We start from the raw sequence: 22,257 nt of genomic DNA, 5'->3' as shown, positions 1-22,257 counted from the left end.
TCCCTATGAGCCCAGTGGCAGCCTGTGAGACAGCGAAACCCAGCCCGAACACACACACCCGCAGCCTGGCTGGGAGTTTGTGTGCGTGCTCACACACCGAATCACAGCCAATCCACGGACGTAACGTAACGGCCCCACGGATTGGTCCATTTGGATTCTGCAGACCGTTTAAATGCATAAAAAGCTTCATAACACACAAGGGGACGGGTAATAACCGGAAAAGCATGACATGGGACCTTTAACATTATATCCATTTAGTTTAAGGTTGACCATTCTTAAATTAAAGTCAGGCGTGGGAGAGGTTCACAATATTATGTCCTTTTTCCTCTGTAATAACTCTGACACAAGTTCAAACATTTCCTGTTGGTTTTCAATAACAACCCACATCTTCCTACTAAATCCTTTCTGTTTTATTTAAAGCAGATGTAGAAAAAAAACGTCATACAAAAGGTTTTAACAGTGCAGGTTGTGCTTTCATTAACAGAAAAAAACAGAGACACACACACACACACACACACACACACACACACACACACACACACACACACACACACACACACACACACACACACACACAAATTTTCAATTCCAACAAAACTTTTTCTCGACCTCGGGTTAGCTTATCATGTCTTTCCTCGTTCCTTCTGTTTCACATCAGCCATGTCGTTTCGTCCCGTCTCTGTGACTCGGAGTGTTATGGAATGAAGTGAAACAACATCAGCTGTGTGAGTGTCTAATGGAAGGATCAAAGTGAAACCAGCAGCGCCATTTGACGCACAAACATACACACATCTCTTGTTAACCATAAGTCACAAAACAAAGGTAATGTTTTCCTACCAAAGCACAGTCGTCTTCGTCTTCAGGGACAGAGCCATGGTTGCTCTTCCAGTCAGTCCATCATCCATTGGATCCAGTGAATGCAACCGTAATAAATCCATTTCACAAACTCTGATTCCAGATGCATCGAAGGAAGAAGAAGAAGAACAGGTATTCCAAATGCTCCGCTCCATGTGTGGCGGACACACTCCAGCCAATGGTTCAGAATCCCATCCGAGGCTTTTTCTTCTTGGCGAGTGGTGCCTGGGACAGCCACGGTCTGCCCTGTGAGCTCTGGGATGGGGTGAGGGACTGGGAGAAACCGGTCCTGACGCTCCTCAGAGAGGCGGACTGGGAGGAGGACGAGGCCACAGCTGGAGGAGCGTGGAGCACGGGGCTCTCTTCCTCCAGGAAATAACCGCCGTGCTGCGAGGCATCGTCCTAGAGAAAGACGGGGGAAACTTGTATAAAAGGCAAATGACACTTCCTGGAAAAGACAAGTGCTCATCCAAGTTTGAGGTGGCTACATCTCCAGTCTGCTCTCTAGTGCGAAGCGGATTTTTTACATGTTGCAGAAGTGCATATCAACATTATAACATTATATCAAATGTTGTCTTAGAAATAACTCTTGTTTTCTTTGTATTGTTTCTGTTCTGATTTTATGTTAAGCGTCTTGGATAGGGATGTCCCGATCACCCTTTTTTGCTCCCGATCCGATTCCGATCATTTGATTTTGACAATTTGCCGATACCGATTTCTCCCGATCCGATCTTTATGCAATGCATTAAGAGAAGAAAAAAAGCATTCAAGTTGTCCCTTAAGGTTATTTTTTTATTTAAATTGGATATTCTATCCAACATGGATATAGCTTCTTTCTTTCACAGCAGCATTGGATCAGTTCAATTGTGCAGCATTGGATCAAAACAAAATAAAGCTTATCAGTACTCGTTAGCTTACTGCTACAATTAGACACTGCGCCCTGCCCACTCTGTTGCCAGATTTGAGAGAANACACACACACACACACACACACACACACACACACACACACACACACACACACACACACACACACACACACACACACACACACACACACACACACACACACACACACACGTTCCAGATTATCTCTGAGGATTGTTGTAAAGGAGGCTCGGTGCTATGAGGAAGTGAGTGAGGCCGGCTCATGCTAATGTGAAAACAATCTTCTAACTGGAACTCTATGAATGAATTGACACTTATGATAATAATAATATGTTTGTATATAAGTGATGTTAAACAGTGTGACCTCACCATGGCGGAGCTCAGACAGGCGTCCAGCACGCTCACGTGAACGTTCCTGAGGCGCTCGCAGGTGCTGTCCGAACTCTTCATCCACAGACGGCACTCGGAGCCCGTAGGCACCGAGAACGCCTCACACATCGCCCTCTGGATCGAGTCTACACACACAAGATGTGAAAATGAACCCTTCTTCTAGACACCATGTAAGTCCTTAAACGTTGGCCATTGAATACAAAATGACACGCAGAAAGGAAAAACAAAACTTAAAGTAACTTTTTAACATAAGAAAAAGACCTGAAGTGAGCATAACAGCATCAAAGCACAAACACGTGTTTCCACACAGCTCTTTTAATGCAATACTTCAAAATTAGCATAAAAATGGGTTCATGGAGACCCGGCACATTTCCCCTTTCACGACAGCTTCATGGAGAAATGCTTTTCACAGTTTGTTGTGGAGGAACTTCACTGATCTGACCTCGGCTACTTCCAACACCGCCCGCTGTGAGTCAGCCCTGAGCCGTGAAGCTGGTTAACAACCTCCCCAACATGTAGTGTCAGAGTGTAAGGGACAACAGATGTTTACACACACACACACACACACACACGCACACAAACACACACATACACAAACTCACGTATGCTGTCCGTGCGGCTGAACTGGGCTGTGATGACGTTCTCCATGTTGCTATGGAGACAGAGGAATATCTCAACGGGGTACACCTCCACCTTCAGGGTGCTGGGCAGGTCCACCACCTGACACACACACACACACACACACACACAAGTACAGTTAAAGGGTCTTAAGTCGAGGAAACACACCTTGTCTGATTTTGGAGATAAATGATAGCCTCTGCACCTGATTGGCCGAAAGCTCAGGACATGTTACCTTGCGCTCCAGCGGCGGCTGCCCCTCCAGCATGCCGTACCAGGCGAGCAGCTTGTGCCAGGCCTCAGCCGGCACCAACATGAAGTCCTCGTTCTCCACCAGGCGCTCCTTCAGGTGGTACGAGTCCAGGTCTAAAAACAGACATTTTTGCATTAGACCAGAAGCTGCAGAAAACTTTGTGCAGTCAGTTTATCAAACATGCTAAACGTTTGTTTGTGTCAGGGAGGAAGGATATCTGAATGTATTGGTTCATTATGGAGATTTCCTGCCTTTTTCTCTGTTTTATATCAAATTAAACTGATTATGTTTGGTTTTGGACTGACAAATAAGAAGAGTGTATGAGGAGAGGCGTGTTGTTTGTGGGCGAGGCGTTCACTGACCCTCAAACAGCTCAGTGTTGTCGATCTGACCGGGGAAAGATGACGAGTTCTGGTCTCCGGTCTCCACAAACTCCTTCCACTGTTCATACCAGCGACGCTCCACCACGTACCTGCAGCACACACATTTAGTGTCAGAAAGTACACACACACACACACACACACACACACACACACACACACACACACACACACACACACACACACACACACACACACACACACACACACACACACAAACTCCTTTTCAACTACTTTCATAATTATTACATTTTTCAGCAAAAATATCATTTTTTTTCATCATATTGAATAAAACATCTGAGAGTTTTGAATTTCTACAACAACTAAAAATCTTTAAAATTTGAGGGATGGAGATTCTTCACATTTTTCTGACATGTCTTTTGGACAAAATCCAGAATAAAACAAGTTGGAGCCTTAATGATTGTGCAGCCTTGTTCTCCTACTCCTTAAAGTCAGCTCTACACCCGACACGTAAATCATTTACACTGGAGTCCAAACATCTGACTGCTTCAAGCCCAACGCATATTTCACAATGGTTTTGTTACGTAACACACCCACGCGTCAACTGTGTTTTCGTTCACATCAGTCCAGCTCTTTGACTGAGGTCACTAACATTTGGGCTCCTTTTCTACAGAAGAACAAGAGCACAGAAAAACTATCTAAAATGCAAATGTCAGAGCCCTTGTTACACGGAAACACACACGGTTGGTTTAGTGAATATATCTGAACACTTGATGTCACCAAACCACCAACACACAGGTTTTGTTTTCAGTTTCATTTTGTCTCACAGACACAGTTTTGCTTTACTTGTTAGTCAAATGTTTTCCTTTTTCTCTGATCTGGGTATCATTATACTTTTATCACAGTGTAAGAAGATGTCCACAGATCTGAGGTGAGACTAAATATCTTTTTATAAGTACATCTCTTTCTGTAAGGGCATTTGTAGATCCCATGTGATTAAAATCCAATACACCAAACCACAGAAGATAAAATCAGCACACCGTCACAGGCTATAAAACAAAAGCTGGACTTGCTCTTGAATGGTCCCCACGGTGCACCTATAAAGTAAATCTTCTGACAGCGTTACGACTCCTGCTCTACTGTGAGATTTATGAAAATGTGGACAGAGAATGGGAAATGAAACCAAATGAAGGCTGCTGTTTGTTCCAGCGACAGCAGAAACCTGCCCAGTCATGGTGCATCACAATCTGCCCGATCGTGTTTCCACTACAGTGCGACTGGACGGCATCAGAAGAAAACACAACACTCATCACTTCAGTGCGTCTCCAGTGGAAACACACTTCTGTGTCAGCTGAGAGTCAGGGATGGTTGTTCAATTTAGTGAATGTTTTTTTAGCATCATAGAGGCAAAGGTATTCTATGGCTGCTTGACTTTGATGCTTCATTACATTATCGGTATTAGGTAGTCAAAAATGACTTAAATGAGCTAAGGCTCGAAAGGTTTGAAGCCTCATTCTACTTTGACTTCTAAATTTAAAGCAGCATTTGAATGACAGAGTTGTTTCTTTCTTTTTCCATTTCTATTCATTCTGTTTAACCCTTCATTTCCTATGCAGTTAGAAATAAGGATTGTTGTTTCCAACTCATATAATCCCAAAAAGTCCAATGAATTTAATTCCCCCAGAAAGGTGTAAAGTCCCAAAGTTTTGTCCATAGTCCCAATGATTTTATTTAAAGAAAAATAATCTATATCAACATGTTGATTCAGCTTTAGGTAGGACACTTAACATCACAATGTCTTCACTATTAGCTAAGTAATGTAATCAAAGCCAAAGGAGGACCGCTACTACTTTTAATACCTTAACTTTTTTCCTGATTACACTTACATAATTTCACTCAAGTGACATATTCAATGCAGGAATACTTGTGAAAGAGTATTTTCACAGTGGTGGTGGTAGTACTGGTGAAACGATACAATAAACTGAGACTAAACTCTGTAAGAGTACTCGTTTTGCAGATTGGAGAATTTCAGAATAATGTATATGATATGTTTTATAATGATTGATCATTAAAGTGTTCTCAAAGCTGGTAAAGGTGCAGCTAGGTTTAATGACTTTGTATACTGCAGGGAAGCTTGTAAGTTTACTCCAGGTGTAACTAAAGTCTGATTTAAGTGCTGATTATTTTTCACATCATTAATCTAAATCTGTAACTTAACTAAAAGTACAACATAAATGTAGTGGAGTAAAGTTGGTTTGAAGCCTGAGTTCCTGCTAAGAAGGTTGCAAATGTTTTTTTAGCACATTCAATTGTTATTTATTATGCAGAAATGGTCAAATAAACATCTCGTTTCAAAACTCAACGGCACATATGTCTTTAATTGCGCAGCTCCCATTTTCCACATCCCAGTCCAGCTCTGGTGAAGACAAAAGTAGAAGCATAGGAGTGGAGCCTGAACATGTCATTACACCAGGTTGACAGGCTAACGTTAGCATCGTCGGTTAACGGCCAGTTTAACGTCTGTTGGCCCCGGTTAGCCCGAGCTAACAACCGACACCAACCCGTTAACGGTCCCTAATAACCAACACCGACCCGTTAACGGCCCCCAACAACCAACACCAACCATTAAACGGTTCCTAAGAACCAACACTCTGCCGTTAAAGCCGTTAGCAACCATTAGCCGTGTGATGCTAACAGTGTTTTTAGACTCACCAACTGTCCCCAGCGCGGAGCTCCCACTCCCGTAGAAGAGACTCGATCTCCCGCCGCTGGGTGTCCAGGCCCGGGGGCTCTGCGGCGGAACAGCGGCTGTTGGCCGTCATTGCGCTGAATCAATCACTCATAAATGTGAGTAACTGTTAGAAATATTAAATGGAGCCAGGAGACGAGAGGCAGAAGTCCACCGCCGCATTGATCAACCGATAAACGGGGAAGCTACCCTGTGTTTGCGGAAGAAGGAAACGGTTTAGACCGAGACGATGACGACTTCCTATCGAGACTTCCTACTGAGGCCTCCACACCTCATTCCACACCAGGGGGCATTTATTATTAAAAATATCATTATTTAAATCTTTTAAAAAAGACAATATGTTGTATGCAAATTAGCGACTATCTTATTATCTTTAATTTAATATTTAACTGGTATTCTGGCTACGTCAATATTCTACATTACCATGGTAACACAGGCTCAACAAATAATGTATTGTAAAACAGATTCAAAGGTTTTTAAAGAGGGAATTGTGGATATATATTTGTGACATTCCCTAAATCAGAAAGGTAATATCAGCATTTTGAAAAAAAAATCAAAGTTTGCCTTGATTTTAGATATACAATGATCAGCCTTTGAATGAAACAAAGCAATCTGAAAATGTGTTTAAATCATACATCATCTGATTCTTTCTTTGAATTGAACTGGTGATTTTAGGTGAAATCTACAGAGGCAAATTGACAAACTAGGTATAAAAAAAACTATATTTTGACTGTTTCCACTTTTCTGAAAACCCCCCAAACATAGCCTGAAAATAATTTGTAAAGAATAAAAATTAAAATAAACGATATAAAAGAAATATAAATGCTTTCAATCAAGACCATTATATTTTGTATATTCAAGCTCTGTTGGTTTGTACAATCTTACACATCCAAGCATATATTTTGAAGTAATACCAAAAAGCATTACACAGGTTTCAAGAATGTGTCTTTGTTTATCATATCATTTTGTCTTTACTGTTTTTTACGATCGTGGTTGTTGCAAATATCGCGAGGTTTAAGTGCCGTGTCCTGGACCAATCAGTGGCGTCACTGAATAAACGCTCGACCAATGAGGCGTCAGTTTCATCACTCGTGGTTGCCAGGGAGGGAAAAGTTCCGCTGCATACTAGTTCGCGGGCTGAGCTGACAGACTGAACTCATCATGGACGACGTGGAGATGGTGGAGCCTGAAAGTGAGAAAACAACAACGGAAAGCGGGCAGAAACCGGACACGGGAGCCGGGGAGGCTTCGACTAAAAGCTCCGGTGTCAGCTATGAACTGCCCTGGGTGGAGAAGTACCGTCCGCTGAAGCTGAACGAGATTGTGGGGAACGTGGAGACGGTGAGCCGGCTGGAGGTGTTCGCCAGGGAGGGAAACGTCCCGAACATTATCATTGCAGGTCAGTGTGGAAACAAGGAGGTAGAAAGGACTGGGAATTAAAGTTTAGTGTTTTATTGTTTTACTCCCAACCGGCTGCTCAATAATGCAGCAACTACATGATGCTCTGGGTGGAAGAAGTACTCAGATACTATAGTTCAGTGAAAGTAGTAATACCAGAGTGTGAAAATACTGCAAAGTCCTGCTTTCAAAATGTCACTCAAGTTAAAGTATAAGCATCAAAATATACTTTAATGTTCCTGAAGTTAAAGTAATATTGTTGATGTTTGAATGTTTTCATCACTTTAATTTTGCAGCTGATAAAGGTTGGGTACAGTTTTATTAATGTATAGTCTGCTGTGCTTATCTTATCTATAACAATTTATAATGATTTGTGTCAATTTACATACAGTACCAACTCAAGTAAAAGTACTTTCTTACCAAGTTACTTTCGCCCACTGAACTGAATATACACTGATACAAGACGTCTAAAATAAAGACATTGATCAAACAATGCCTCACTGACACATGTCACTTTATCGCTTCAAACACTGGTGTATTTCTGTGTTTCACACCTTAGCTGTACACAAAGCTTGTAAACAGTAAGGTTGTGGTTATCTAAAATGACAACAGCTTTAAAACGAATGCATCGGTTATAAATCTGATTGTTTTTCTAATATGAAGATTGCAACAGCTTATGTAAATCCTATTGTTAGCTTTTTGTCACTGTTTTGGAATACAAAGTCAATGGTAAAATGTGATTTGTGGTGCAGGTCCTCCGGGCACAGGAAAGACCACCAGCATCTTGTGTTTGGCCCGAGCTCTGCTGGGAGCCTCCATGAAAGACGCCGTGCTGGAGCTCAACGCTTCAAATGAAAGGTGACATACTAACAAAACAAACACAAATAATCTTTGTTCACAGTTCATTAACTAGCTTTCTACTTTGAGCTCAGATTATTTTGTAGAAATCTTTTCAAGGTTGAACGTTGACTGTAATAAAGATGCACTTGTTTATCCTTTCTGACGTTCTAGGAACTATAATTGACAGCATACATAAACGTTCCTATTTGCACCATGTTACAAGAACATGTTGTCTAATCCATGTTTATAAGGTTGTTCCTTCACGGCTTATTTTGGACTTTTCTCGCAATTTCTACTCCTAAAACAGCACACACTGGTTTAATATGTTAATCATGCGTTGTCGAGGTTATGCTGATGCTGTTGTGTCTGCAGAGGAATCGACGTGGTGAGGAACAAGATCAAGATGTTTGCTCAGCAGAAAGTCACACTGCCCAAAGGACGACACAAGGTCATCATCCTGGACGAGGCCGACAGGTGAGAGAAGCGATATCAGGGGAGCAACGTTTATCATCTGAATGTGAAACAGTTACTGACTCGAGGCTTTAGTCAGGACCCTGCAAAGTGTCCGGAGAGGAATCTGAGCCAGATAAATAAAGGGATGAGACACAGATGTTACACACACAATAACATCTATCTCCATCTTTTTCCTGTGGAATACTTTCACTTTTTTAAACCTCTTAAATGTCATTATCTATAAAGATGGATTGAACTGCTTAGAATCTCCACACCCATTGGTGAGGATCATTCTAAAGAAACATGAGACTTCACTTGACTTTAGGGATGTCCCGATCACCTTTTTTTGCTCCCGATCCGATTCCGATCATTTGATTTTGACAATTTGCCGATACCGATTTTTCCCGATCCGATCTTTATGCAATGCATTAAGAGAAAAAAAGCATTCAAGTTGTCCCTTAAGGTTATTTTTTTATTTAAATTGGATATTCTATCCAACATGGATATAGCTTCTTTCTTTCACAGCAGCATTGGATCAGTTCAGTTGTGCAGCATTGGATCAAAACAAAATAAAGCTTATCAGTACTCGTTAGCTTACTGCTACAATTAGACACTGCGCCCTGCCCACTCTGTTGCCAGATTTGAGAGAAATAAGCAACCAGGTCTATGAAAACAAGCCCCAAAGAAGCAACACATACATGATGTTGTGTAATTTGAAACCAAAACTAAGGCCTCAGGATGACTTTAAGACTTGAACATGGTCATTTTTGTTTTGTAACATTGAATAAAAAAAAATCCGATCCCCGATTTTTTCCCCCCGATTCCGATCTTTTGAAAATCACGTGATCGGCTCCGATCCCCGATCACGTGATCGGATCGGGACATCTCTAGTCTTGGAGCATTAGGAAAAGCGCTATCAAAATCCAATGTATTATTAAAGCAACTTATTTAAGGCCAACTGCTGATAATGCCCTTTAATGCTGCTGCAACGCAAACCTTTCCCAAATTGGGATCAAGAAAGTACTTCTTATCTTAAATCAACGTATTTAATGCTAACTGCTGCTAGCAACCGCCACCAAAGCTTCTGTGCAGAGGCGGCGGGTACTGTAGGCTAGGGAAGGCTAAGCCTCAATATTTTTGTCACTGCATCCTGGTGAAATTTAAATATAATGTATAATGTTTGTGTCTTTGACATTAGCGCTATGCAGCCACCAGTAAACTGTACTACGAAGCCAGCTCAACAGACCCTGGATATGTTTGAGTTATCTTAACTAATCCTAACAAACGAGATCTCGCTAAGCGGTCCTACGATGCTGGTTATCAACTCAGTAAATCAACCCAGGGTTTCTCTGTCCGGCTGAGAGCGCGTTGAAGGGGCGGGGCTAGCAACATTTGACCAATCATAAACATGGAAAAGCGTACTGACAGCCCAGCGTCATACTTCATTAATGAAAATGAAACTATAATATTAGACAAATATGAAGAAGTTAAACTTTAAACATCCATGACTTAAACACTTTATCCAGGATAAAAGCAACATAGTTGCACCTGCAAGGAGAATACAGAACAGCTGGTTAAAAAATAAATAAACGACTGAGTGTTTGAATGCGTAGGCCTACATTAACAGGTTTATGATATCACTGCCTCATCTAAGACACGAGTGATCTGACTCAATAATTAAATAATTAACATAATTACATTTGAGTTGAGTGTTTCGTCAACTTAATGTGTTGCTTAAAATAATACTTCTGCATACAGTAGGCTATGTGACACTGTAAGTGTGGCACGACCAGATACGGCTCAAGAAGCTGACTCAGATAAGAAGATATTATGATACATTATGATATTATATGATCGATGATCTGATTGAATGATGTGATATGAATGATAAGTGCGACACGTCGGCGTCTTCCCTGCATACGGCAGTTGTCTGTATTTCCTTTATCCTGTAATATAACTTGATAGATGTAAACTCCGCACACTGGCTCTGATTGGTCAGCAGGCGGTGCTTTCACTGAGAGTTGATCTCGGTTGATCTCCTATCTATTGACGCCGGAGGCGGGGAGCGTCAGGTAAAACAAGTTATTTAGCCTTCCCAAACCTGAGCCTCAAGCCCCGCCTATGCTTCTGTGTGGACGAGAGAGATCTGTAGTTGTTACCCCTCCCTCTTACCTGCGGTGCAAACAGAGCGCTGAGGTAGTCTTCTTGGGGTTTGATCCTCCTCACAGTGGCCGGGGTGGAGTCGAGAGNTCCCTCGTTGTAGACGTGGGGTCTGGTTCCCTCGTTGAGACGTGGGGGTCTGGTTCCCTGGTTGAGACGTGGGGGTCTGGTTCCCTCGTTGAGACGTGGGGGTCTGGTTCCCTCGTTGAGACGTGGGGGTCTGGTTCCCTCGTTGAGACGTGGGGGTCTGGTTCCCTGGTTGAGGCGTGGGGTCTGTTTGACTGGAGGAGGGTGTTGCAGCTCGTAGGATCCCGCTCCCTACAGACCCCTCCGCCTGGGACAGCCCCCCCTCGCTGTCGGACCACGCCCCCAAACTGGCGGACGAGGACCATCCGGACAGATCTGAGAAGTCGCTCAGGTCCGACTGGTAGCTCAGAGACGAGCAGAAGCTGCTGGACAGCACCGAGCGCTGGCTGGACGCTCTCCTCACCTCCTTCTCCCTCCTCCTCTTCCTCCTCAGAGCCTCCACCTTCTTCTCCCTGTTCAGCCCCAGGTTCTCCGCCCACCACGCCTGCCAGGCCCCCTCCCCCTGCCAGGAGACAGTGAGGCGCTCGCTCGTCGGATCCCCCCAGCCGTCGGTATTCACCGCGTCGGGCACCTCCACCACCTCCTGGTCTCCGAGGGAGGCGGACACGGCGCTGTGAACGAGCAGCGAGCGGTTGGTCATGCACGCTCTGAGGTCCCGCCTCACGTTCTCCACGCGCTCCTTCTCCGCTGAATCCTCTCCTCTCATCGCTTCATCGTCAGACGACAGGTAGATGAGTTCTTTAGTTGGGATTTTGAAGGGCTGCCTGCGCCGTGGGCGGGGCTTATTCTTGTGACTCTTTTGCATCAATTTCTGCAGCCACTGTTTCCATGTGACCAGAACACCGTCGCTGAGCTTCTGGCTGCCGCTTGTTGTTTCCTCCACACGGCTGGGTTCCTCTGGAATATCAGCTTTTTCTTCACTCACGGTTTCATCAGTCTGACCTGTGTCCAGTCCACTCACGGTTTCCTCGTTCTGACCTGTGTCCAGTCCACTCACGGTTTCCTCGTTCTGACCTGTGTCCAGTCCACTCACGGTTTCATCAGTCTGACCTGTGTCCAGTCCACTCACTTGATCCTCATTGTCGAAGTCATTGACGTGCAGCTGCAAATTCTTCATGTAGCGGGACTTTCTTGGGGACCAGGACTCGTTAGAGGAAGCGTACATGTCCAGTCCTGGCTGTTCCTCCTCCTGTGTTTCAGCCACAAAGCTCTGCGTCTGAGTCGGGCCGATTATGTCTTCGTCGCTCGATGTTTCCGATATGAGCCTCAAAGACTGTGGTGGTTGTTGGGCTGGATTTATTTCTGAATTTGTGTTTTTCTCCCGAGCTGGTGGAGGGGTGTGCGACTGCTCGTGCTCCAGGATCTGGTAAAAAATATCCCCCGCCTCCGTCAGCTGGAGGATACAGATACACTCCTCGCCCCCTTCTCTCTTCTGGATACAAGTCAGACCTGAATACACAACAAAAAAAGTTCAGCCACCTGTGTGATTTAAGTACAAGTCTGGAATATTATGTAGATGATACATCGTACAGTTAGGACAGAGTGTGTATACAGCTGTGGAAACCTTTTTCAGACCACTGAAAGAAATACTAGCAATATCGGTTTACTATTTATAGCCATGTGTGTAAAATAAAATGTTCTCTAAATGTCTAAAAGGTCAAATCTGTCTGTTTTTTCAACAATATTAATGTCTGAATTATTTTTGAACATATTTTTTTTTTTTATAATCACCATTTTTGTGATGATTATAAAATGTACTTTTCTTCTTTGCATCATTTGATTCATAAAAATCTAATCAGTTCTGATTTTTTGCAGATAAATTCTCAAAATTATAATATTTGAAATTAAGGACAAATGATGTCAGTAGTGTAATGTTAATTGTACTACCATATGTTAGGATAAATTAGAAATAGTGTTTGAACACTAGTAGTAGTGTGAGGCGTGTGGCGCAGTGGACTAGTGCGTTTGTGTTCGGATCAGGGGAGCACAGGTTCAAACCCCACTGCAGTCAGCATGTCGTTGTCTCCCTGAAGACACTTCACCCCAAATTGCTCCTGTGGGGATTGTCCACAGTATTGAGTATGTAAGTCAAACATGTAATGTAACACCAGAGAGCATTACATTACATTACTTGTTAGACGCTTTTATCTAAAGCGACTTGCTTACTCAATACTGTGGACAATCGCCACAGGAGCAATTTGGGGTGAAGTGTCTCAGGGACACAACGACATGCTGACTGCAGTGGGGTTTGAACCTGTGCCCTCCCGATCCGAACACAAACGCACTATTCCACATGCCTCACTAGAGCACTCTCTAGTCCCGCTCCGAACATATAATGGTCTCAATTCTTCAAAGGAAATGACCAGTTGTATGTTAGTTACTCAAATTACAAATCACACATCAAAAGTACTTGAATATGACACACACACACACACACACACACACACACACACACACACACACACACACACACACACACACACACACACACACACCTGCTGCTGGTGAGGACAGTCTTCTGGTGGCCAGCTCCAGGCGGTGAGGGAGTTGGACAGGAAGGTGTCTCAGGCTGTCTCTGGGTCTGAGCAGCGCCTGAGGAGGACCCCGACTGGAACAGGCTTCGGCTTTCCCTCCTACACAGACACATATATATAAGTGAAGAACCAAGCCTGGACACTCAATACACTGTGTTAGAGCCAGTATTTTGTTTTTATAAGAAAGGCCACCTAATCGTGACATCTGTAGTCAACCAGAGTATAAAAGACTACAATTCCCACAACGCCTCCCCTAAAGTAACAGTAATGGGCAACCTGTTAGAAGGACCCCGTCGAGGCAGCTTTTAACGCCCAATTACCCTTAAAGTTATACAAGCCTTAACAAAGAAAGAAAGCAAGAAAGAATACCTAAGTTGTTTGTTATTTTATTAGAGTTTTGCCTTTTTATTTTGACTATTGTAAAGGCCTCTTTTCTTTGTTGCATGTGTAAAAGTTTGTTATTTTATTTTGAGCAAACCCATTGCATAATATCATCCAAACCATCGGAGGCCAAGCAACTCATCAACTGTAAGTAATATAAAGGAAAGAAAACGAGTTACAAATGTCTGTTTAAGGCATCTAGTGGCTTGATAGAAAAATAAGGAAGGAAGCCACGACACACTGAAACATTTTACACTTATTTGTAGAAATGCCACATTGCACAGACCTGAGTACTGCAGCAGAGTGATTTCCTGAGAGTTGTGGGAGCCCAGCAGAACCTTAGCGGTCCGGGAGGAGGCGGAGCCAGGGAAAGTGTGACAGAACATTGGTGGAGACTGCATCATGTGATCCCACTTGAGCATGGGCACGCAGGGGAAACGCTCGTCCATGATGTAGGCCGAGTGCTGACAGAGAGACACGGGTAAAGTCAGAGAGAGGTCACTAAAAAAATATATACTTTCTGAAACTGAAACAACACAATTACATCACATAACAGACACAGTGACACATTTACAGGCTAATTGTTCAAATATAAGCACCAAATATGAGAACCCTGACACCTAGTGGTCTCAGTGAGGTACTGCACATTTCTTGAGCAGAATGAACATTTCTTCAACTTCTATTCTGAAGTATTTGGTGTCTCTGGACGCTTTAGTATTATTATTATTATTATTATGTTAAACGAAGTTCTGTGTGTTTACACAAACTTTGGACAAGCCATCTGTGTCTTATATCGCTGTTAATGTTTCCGTACCTGAGTGGTGATGAGGTGGTGGAAGGGGTGGATGTCTGCCAGGTATCTGGACAGGATGAGTCTCTCTCCACTGCGACATTCGGCGGTGTTGCTGATACGAAACAGAGTGTGATTTGAGACAGGACTCACCTGAGGAGACAGAGGAGGTTTGTGTTTAGCTGAGATTTTAAAAGAAGATTATGAGGTTTCTTTATGGAACTTGAACTGAAAAGGATAAGAGGTTGGCTGTTATATCGAAGAATGAATATATTTACAACACAACTTACAAGATTGATGCATTTAATGCCCTTACAGAAATAAGATCAAAAATCTATTTTACTGCAAGTCATCAGTTAGTTTACTTTTACCAAAGTGTCTTATTCATTAACTCTCAACAACACCACTCACCCTGATGTCAGTGAGCTCCACCCCCGTCCTGTCTGCATACACCATCACCCTCGGGTGGGCGGAGAACTCGCACCATCGCCATGACGACTTAGCGTTGAAGTACAGGTTTTCCTCCTCCTCCCGAACCCTCTGCATCCTAAGAGCAAAGGTCACTTTTAGTTCAGATTGGATTTAAAAAAACAAAACAACACTTTGTCCTCAAACTAATTGTCCTCACCCTCTGCCGACGGTCCACAGGTCTACCGCTCCGCTCTCACTCGCCACCAGAACTTCACCTAGAACATGAGGACTGAACAAAAAGCAGATAATCTTTATTTTAACACATGGTCCTAATTTTTTACATTTTCCACATATCAGGAACCTCTCGCCTCTGACCAGTGAGGCCTCGGGGGGCCTTGGGTACCACTCACCTGACACTGATGCAGGTGGCGACCTCTTTGGTGTTGACAACTTCCATAAGCTGAGGCTTGTTTCCTTCACTGAACCTCCAGACTCCACACATGTGATCCGAGCGCACGGCCACACAACCTGGGAACCAAGGCGTGGTCAAATATCCGGAGCCGCATCACACTCCTGATGACATTTCTAAATGCTTTCTGCTTCTTACAGTTGTTGATAAGTGAGACGGTGCTGATCTGTCTGACGGGGGCCTTCAGCTGGAAGCTCCACCGATCAGAGCTGCTGGTGTTCAAACAGGGGGGGGTCCCTCTGTGCTGCTGCAGCTCCACTCTCTTGAAGTCTGAGGTATTGAGTTAAGGAACAGAAACAAGATGCAACAAGAACACCAAACAGCTCTACATCCACCCCCCACCTTTATTTTTGCTACTGTCTTCTGGGTTTGAAANTTTTTTTTTTGACTCATAGCCTAAGGTCACCACTTCACGAATTTCCCCTTTGTTTTAATTTTATATTAAACATTAATCGAAATACGTACCGTCCCGTTGACATCAGTAAGGTCCAGTAAGGTGGACGAAAACGTTGAGAAGGCATCCGTCTTCTGATAAACCAAAGTAATTGGCGTCTTCTGTCAATCGTTTTATTTCCACCCCACCTACATCTCAGACCACACCTGGGGTGTTTCTCAATTGCGAGTACGCTTGCTTGGTAGCACATGTCTGCCGAGCATCTTGCTTCAGAAGCGAGGTAAAAATACTTCCTGGCATTCGGAAAACAAAGAGTGGAACACTCGAGCAAGTGTGCGTCATATGAGAGGCCCCGTCTTACATTTTCCACCACAGATTTGGGGAAATTGGTCCGTGCGCAAAGCATTGTGGGGATTTTAAGACCGCAGAGTCTACACATGTGCAGTCTCGAAATTTCTCCAAACTAAGTACGCCGGACTCGGTAGAATTCCAAGTATGCTGGAGATTGGAACAGTCCTTCGGCGGCATGACGTAGTATGCTTGAAATAGTGGCAGCTTTACTCGCGATTGAGAAACACCCCTGGTCTCAAAATGTAAGTATGCAGTCTGCAGGATACTGAGGCAGTCCAGCCCCTGGTTCCCGGGGTAGAGGAGGCAGCCGCTCTGAGAGTCGCTGCTGCTCTGTGAGAAAGGGACGAAGGCCAGAGCGCCCCCTGTGGCTGCTTCAGAGAACAGCATGCGCTCCCTCTGCTCCTTCAGCTCCTCGAACAGCAGGGAGCCCAGCAGGGCGGGGGGCACGGCGGGCAACACGTCCGACAGCATGGAGCCGTACGCGCTCAGCACCTTGGAGGGAAACGACAACGGACGCCTGGACAAAAGATGGGACAAATAAACACAACAATCACACAGCCACAGATATTTACCGGTCGGTCCGCACCACTCACTTTTTCAACTTCCCCTTCTTGATGAGGCTTTCCATTTTCCTCATGTAGAGGGAGTCAATGCGAGACATCTGCAAAACACACCAAACACATAATATTATAACATCATACAAAGCAAGATCAACAGCTTATTGGTTAGTATAGCATGTAAAGGTAATGTGGTATAACTATAGGGGAATTGCTCAAAATGGAATGTATGCTTTAACAGAGCCACGGACCAGCTGGAGGTCACAAGGCAGCTAGGGGTCTCACTGGTATCTGCGTCTATTCATATTTTCAACCATACATTTGAAGAACTGTTGGATTGATAAGAAATTAAAGAAATAAATGTTATAGAAAGTAAAGTATATTCTTGTGAATATCACCTTTTTCGTTGTTTGTTTGAAGATTAAGTCTTCATTCAGAATTTCGCTCATGCTCCCGAAGGCGTCCTGGCAGTGGTCCATGAAGAAGTTCTGCATCTGAAAATGTTCACAAACTTTAAAACACAGAACCAAAATAAGCTTAAAACAGATTTCAGGTCGGCGAGCTTGGATGTGCTTTGAAACACGTCTTCTTAATCTTTGTTGTATATGATAACATGCATTTAAGGATTAAGACAGACATCTCTTGAATCTGAGAGGGGGGTTTGTAAACTGTTCAATTTTCACACTCACATGTTCTGAGAAATCCTGCGGATTTGGAGGCGTCGAAGGCCAGAGGACAGCTGGACAAAATACAAACACACAAACAGATGATTTATTAAATATAAGGGTACTTCAACATAAGGCTGCTCGATTATGGCAAAAATCATAATCTCGATTATTTGGGTCAATAATTGTAATTGCGAATATTAAATGCGATTATTCATTCACTTTGAAAACATCCATTTATTGGAGAAAAAAAATGTGAACAGTGTGTTTTTAACAGTTGATTACCCTGAACTTTAAATATAATTCAACTGAAAAACCAATTTTTTATTATTAATAATAATAAAAAAATAATTGTTCTATTTCGATTATGTTGTTTTTGTAATCGTTGCAAGCCATAATTGTAATCGCGATTAAAATACGACTAATTGAGCAGCCCTACTTCAACATAGGGCTGCCCGATATATCGTGTTGTGACGATAATCGTGATATGTGCATGCGCGATATTCACATTGCGTGGACTTGCGATATTAAGTAGGCAAATGAACTCAAACACGTCATGTTACAATTCTTTTGCTGCTCTCGCATGTCAGGGCAACTTGAGTGAGTGACCAAACCACCAATCACAATCAAATCTCCAAAGCAAACGGACCCGGTGATTAAAGGTAAAAACACTGAATAAAGTAGATTCATGTGTTTCTCCAGGACAGTTCGGCGCTGCTAACCGAGCTAGCTCAGCTCGTTGCTCTGATAACTTAAGGCCCAGACGTCCGTGACTAAAATCCTTCATCCGGTTAGTTCAAAAAATACCAATTGTATAGCATTAAAGTTCAAGGAAGGAAGGTTTGCGTGGAAAAAAACGGTATTTTCTTCAATTCCTGTATGTTTTCATATCGCAGGGGGAAAAACATCGCAATGTCAGTTTTTCCAATATCGTGTAGCCCTACTTCAACAGAACTTTGTGTGATCTCACTGTCATTTAATTATTGACTGTCCAATATGTTGGCAGTTGTAAGGCATCTTTTTTTAAACAACAGTACAACAAACATCAGAGACAATTTTAGCCCACGGGCCGTTAGACTGAGCCGTGTAAAGTGTCACTACTCGCCTGGGTTTATAATACACTGTTCATGCGTCTATTACAATATTTCCATTACTAAATAGTACTTTATTGTATAATCTTTTTGTCTTATTATGTTTTGTTTGTATATATGTGTCTTAGTCTTGCAATGTACTTTCACCATTATGTCTATTGCAGTATTTCATGTATTTTTCCTTTTATATTACGTACTTTGTCGCATTTCTGGAAAAAATTAGGCTGCAAGTGCCCAAACAAAACCTTTGCATATGCCTTTTAAATCTGATGTTAAGTCAAGTGTCTCTCCTGCTTCAGCTCTCCAGATGTGGACTGCTGTCTGAGACCTGAATGACCCTCATGGACTCACAGTTTTTGGGGTGCAGGAGGGGAACTGGTGCTGGCTCCGTGTGACACCATGTCTCCCCTCTGACCTGATGCCTGGAGGTAAAGGTCCAGCTGGAGAGAGGACCAGAGCCACCCTGAAAACACAAACACACCACGAGAAGACTGACATTACAGATGACATCTTAGAAAGTCTGATCCCGGTTAGGTAAAAACTAAAAACAGCTCCACACATGAACATGTAAAAGAAAAACAGTGGATTCAACATTGTTATGATTTTCACAAATAGAATAAAGGTTTAATAACAAATAAAATGTGGAATTGAATCATATTTAGGACAATGTAGTCCAGATTTGATTGTCTAAGAAGTATAGATTTTTGAAGGAGACCTTGTCCAATGTTGTCCTGATGTGAACAAAGGAGTGACATGTTTTGTATTCTCATTAACATAATCAGGGTATATGCAGGAATCCTGAAGTCAAATGTAAAACCTTTTAAGACCTTTTTAAAAGACCCTTTCCATACATTTTAAGACCTCATCGCCACTTTGAGTTTTAACCGGTTACATTGGCGACACACTTTACCTCACATTGACTATATACAGTATTGATTGTCCTTCCTCCTTATCTTCCAACCATTTGGACGCAAAATTGCATTTCCCCATAACGATGTTGTTTAACAACCGGCGTAAACGGACCTTCGCGTGCTATCAAGCAGTGAGCGTGCGATGTCCTGTTCAGATGACGTCAAACCCAACGGGATGCCATAAATAAACTACACAGAATCACATTACACACATACGCAATGATTACATTCAGGCACACTGTAGAATACAACCTCTTTGGACAATGTATATACTTATTGAAAACAAGCTACAAAATGTAATACCTTAGAAAATGCCGTTTAATACTTTTTAATAGCCTTAATTTTCGCTAAATTGATTTATCAACTTTTAATACTTTTTAAGACCCCGCGGACACCCTGTCATACCACTGACATGTAAGTATTGTTATTACGATACATGGCTTGAGAATATTTAAAAATATGGTTTATATTCATATGTTTTCGTGTGTTTATGTGAAATAGTAGCATTTGACAGCTGACCCACCTGAGGTCGGACTCTGTCGTAGCAGCCCCAGTTTCCTGCACAGTGTTTCAGGACCAAGTCTGGAGGTCCGCAGTTGTAAAACGAAGGGTAAAGTTGCTCTGGGAACTGGTAATCCATTGTATTTGTCATAAAAAAATTGACTTAATTATGTAACGTTGTGGGTCCTTATTCCTTCCTTCTCCCAGCGTATGCGGTAAGGGACAAGTCTGGGCATGTTGTTCTCAGCTAACGCTAACTCCCATGCTGTTAGCTAGCGCCAATACATCAATTTCTCTTCTTGTAATCATCATGTCAGGAGTTCAATACCTGAGATTACAACCTGCCCACAAAGAGACACACAGGGCAGTGCAAACATTATCAATTAAGTGGGAAATTAGTCAAATTTCCTCTGTTTTTCGCCGAACACGTGCAGACTCCAACGCATGCTCCCCACCATGAAGCTCTGTCAGTCTGGCGGCAGCTGGCAACAACAAAACAAAACGACTTCCGGTTGTCATTCTTTTTTTTTTAAACATGAACTATTACTAATAGAATTGTTAAAAATGTAATGACAAATGTGTATCTTTACAAATAACATCCGGACGTGACACTCAAGATTAGGAAACAAACAAACAAAACGACAATTTAATAAAGAATCGACTTTCAAAAGGGGCACTTTGCTTTTACTTTGAAGGGTAAATGCGCATGTCATTCGTTATTTTACATTTCAAAATAAAAGTGGAGCTTACTGATAACTTGCCAGTGCCCCCCTAACACTGAAAAAAAACGTTATGATTAAACGATTTCTTGGCTGACCGAATAGGCGGAAGTAACGATATTTGTCATTAGAGCAGGGGTCTCCAACACGTCGATCACGAGCTACCGGTATCTCGCAAGCCTTCGATAGCCCCCACTTTTCAAATATGTTTTTATTTTTATTTTAACGCAAGCCTTCATCGCCACGGAGGCAGTAGGGCCTGGCTCATTTCGTGGCTTCCCAGGCAGTGGCAAGTACTTCCGGCATCTGCCACAGAGGCCGCTACTCCGTGGTATCTGTGGCAAGTATATGCCACAGATGCCACAACTTGCCGTGGCAAGTATATGCCACAACCATGCCACAACTTGCCGTGGCAAGTATATGCCACAACTTGCCGTGGCAAGTAAATGCCACAAGTTAAGAGAAGGTTTATGGTAGCTGCCACTCGCCTTCCGTGGCAAATGCTGATATTTAAACCCGTATTTATCGCGTAAAATGTCACTGTTTTGGCATGACTTTATCGGACTGATCTGTACACAACACTGATGATCTGTTTCTGATGGTCCGATCTCTATTTTTCAAAAAGATTAAACATTATATGTTCTATAGATTTTACTTGGAAAACGTGGTTTGTTAAAATAAATAAACGTGCTATTTTTATGATAATACTCAAGATATATTATTAGTAAGTTGACATAAAGATCTAACATTGTTGACCAGAGGTGGGAAATAGGCTAACTTGTATACTCAAGTATCCTACTGTACTTGTGATTTAGAAATAGCCTACTTGTGCTTTAGTTGAGTATGTAAATGGTATGTTACGTAGTAGGCTTACCCCACGACTCAGCGTTCTGTCAAGAACTCGAACAATATAAATTGTTCGCCAGTTTCAAAACGCAATAAAAGGGTGGATAAAAAAGCATGCATTGTGTCTTGATTTTTAATATACTGTCATGATTGTCTTAACGGAATAACATGGTTTGTTTAGATTCACTGATATCAATATCTAATAAGAATAATCTGAAGCATTTAAATAAAAATGTTCAACCAGAATTAAAATATTAAACAACATTGCGTTTCGGGAAACCGTTACGCGAAGGAACTCCCCCTAAAAGTGACGAAACGATGCTATTTGGTCCACATAACCATATCAAGTCTGTTTATTATTTTTTATTTAATAGACATACTGTGTCGTTGCACATGTTACACCATAATCTGAACCGATGACATCCGTCGACATTTGACTAAACGTCAACGGTGACGATCACTCTACCGATTCTAAACATAAAAATATTTACTCCGTATTCCTGTCAATAATAAACTACATGTGTACATATTTACACAATAAAATTAGGTCCGTATACATGAATTAAACATAATAAGCAACCAATTATTTTTGTCTAATTAACAGTA

At 42.5% G+C, this 22,257-nt stretch overlaps 1 protein-coding gene across 2 annotated transcripts; it reads right to left on the bottom strand.

Annotated features, from left to right (window-relative positions):
* Positions 1–382: 382 nt before the first annotated feature.
* On the bottom strand, positions 383–20,539 carry taf1c (TATA-box binding protein associated factor, RNA polymerase I subunit C). Of its 2 annotated transcripts, XM_010777561.1 has the most exons (16): positions 20,109–20,539; positions 19,026–19,137; positions 17,608–17,657; positions 17,317–17,412; positions 16,955–17,022; positions 16,628–16,878; positions 15,755–15,886; positions 15,558–15,675; positions 15,365–15,436; positions 15,148–15,283; positions 14,761–14,889; positions 14,233–14,410; positions 13,527–13,664; positions 12,071–12,480; positions 10,957–12,034; positions 383–1,257 (listed from the first exon to the last, which is right to left on the bottom strand). In XM_010777561.1, exons 1-16 carry the CDS (start codon positions 20,235–20,237, stop codon positions 890–892), a joined length of 3,465 nt encoding a protein of 1,154 aa, XP_010775863.1. In that variant the 5' UTR covers positions 20,238–20,539; the 3' UTR covers positions 383–889. The 2 variants fall into 2 exon arrangements, with proteins under 2 accessions (XP_010775863.1, XP_010775862.1); XM_010777560.1 differs by having other exon boundaries at positions 10,957–12,480.
* Positions 20,540–22,257: the final 1,718 nt, after the last annotated feature.

This window comes from Notothenia coriiceps, unplaced genomic scaffold (assembly GCF_000735185.1).
Source record: "Notothenia coriiceps isolate Sejong01 unplaced genomic scaffold, NC01 NC01_scaffold00018252, whole genome shotgun sequence".
Classification (NCBI taxonomy): Eukaryota; Metazoa; Chordata; class Actinopteri; order Perciformes; family Nototheniidae; genus Notothenia; species Notothenia coriiceps.
This window is presented reverse-complemented; position numbering and strand designations above follow the sequence as displayed.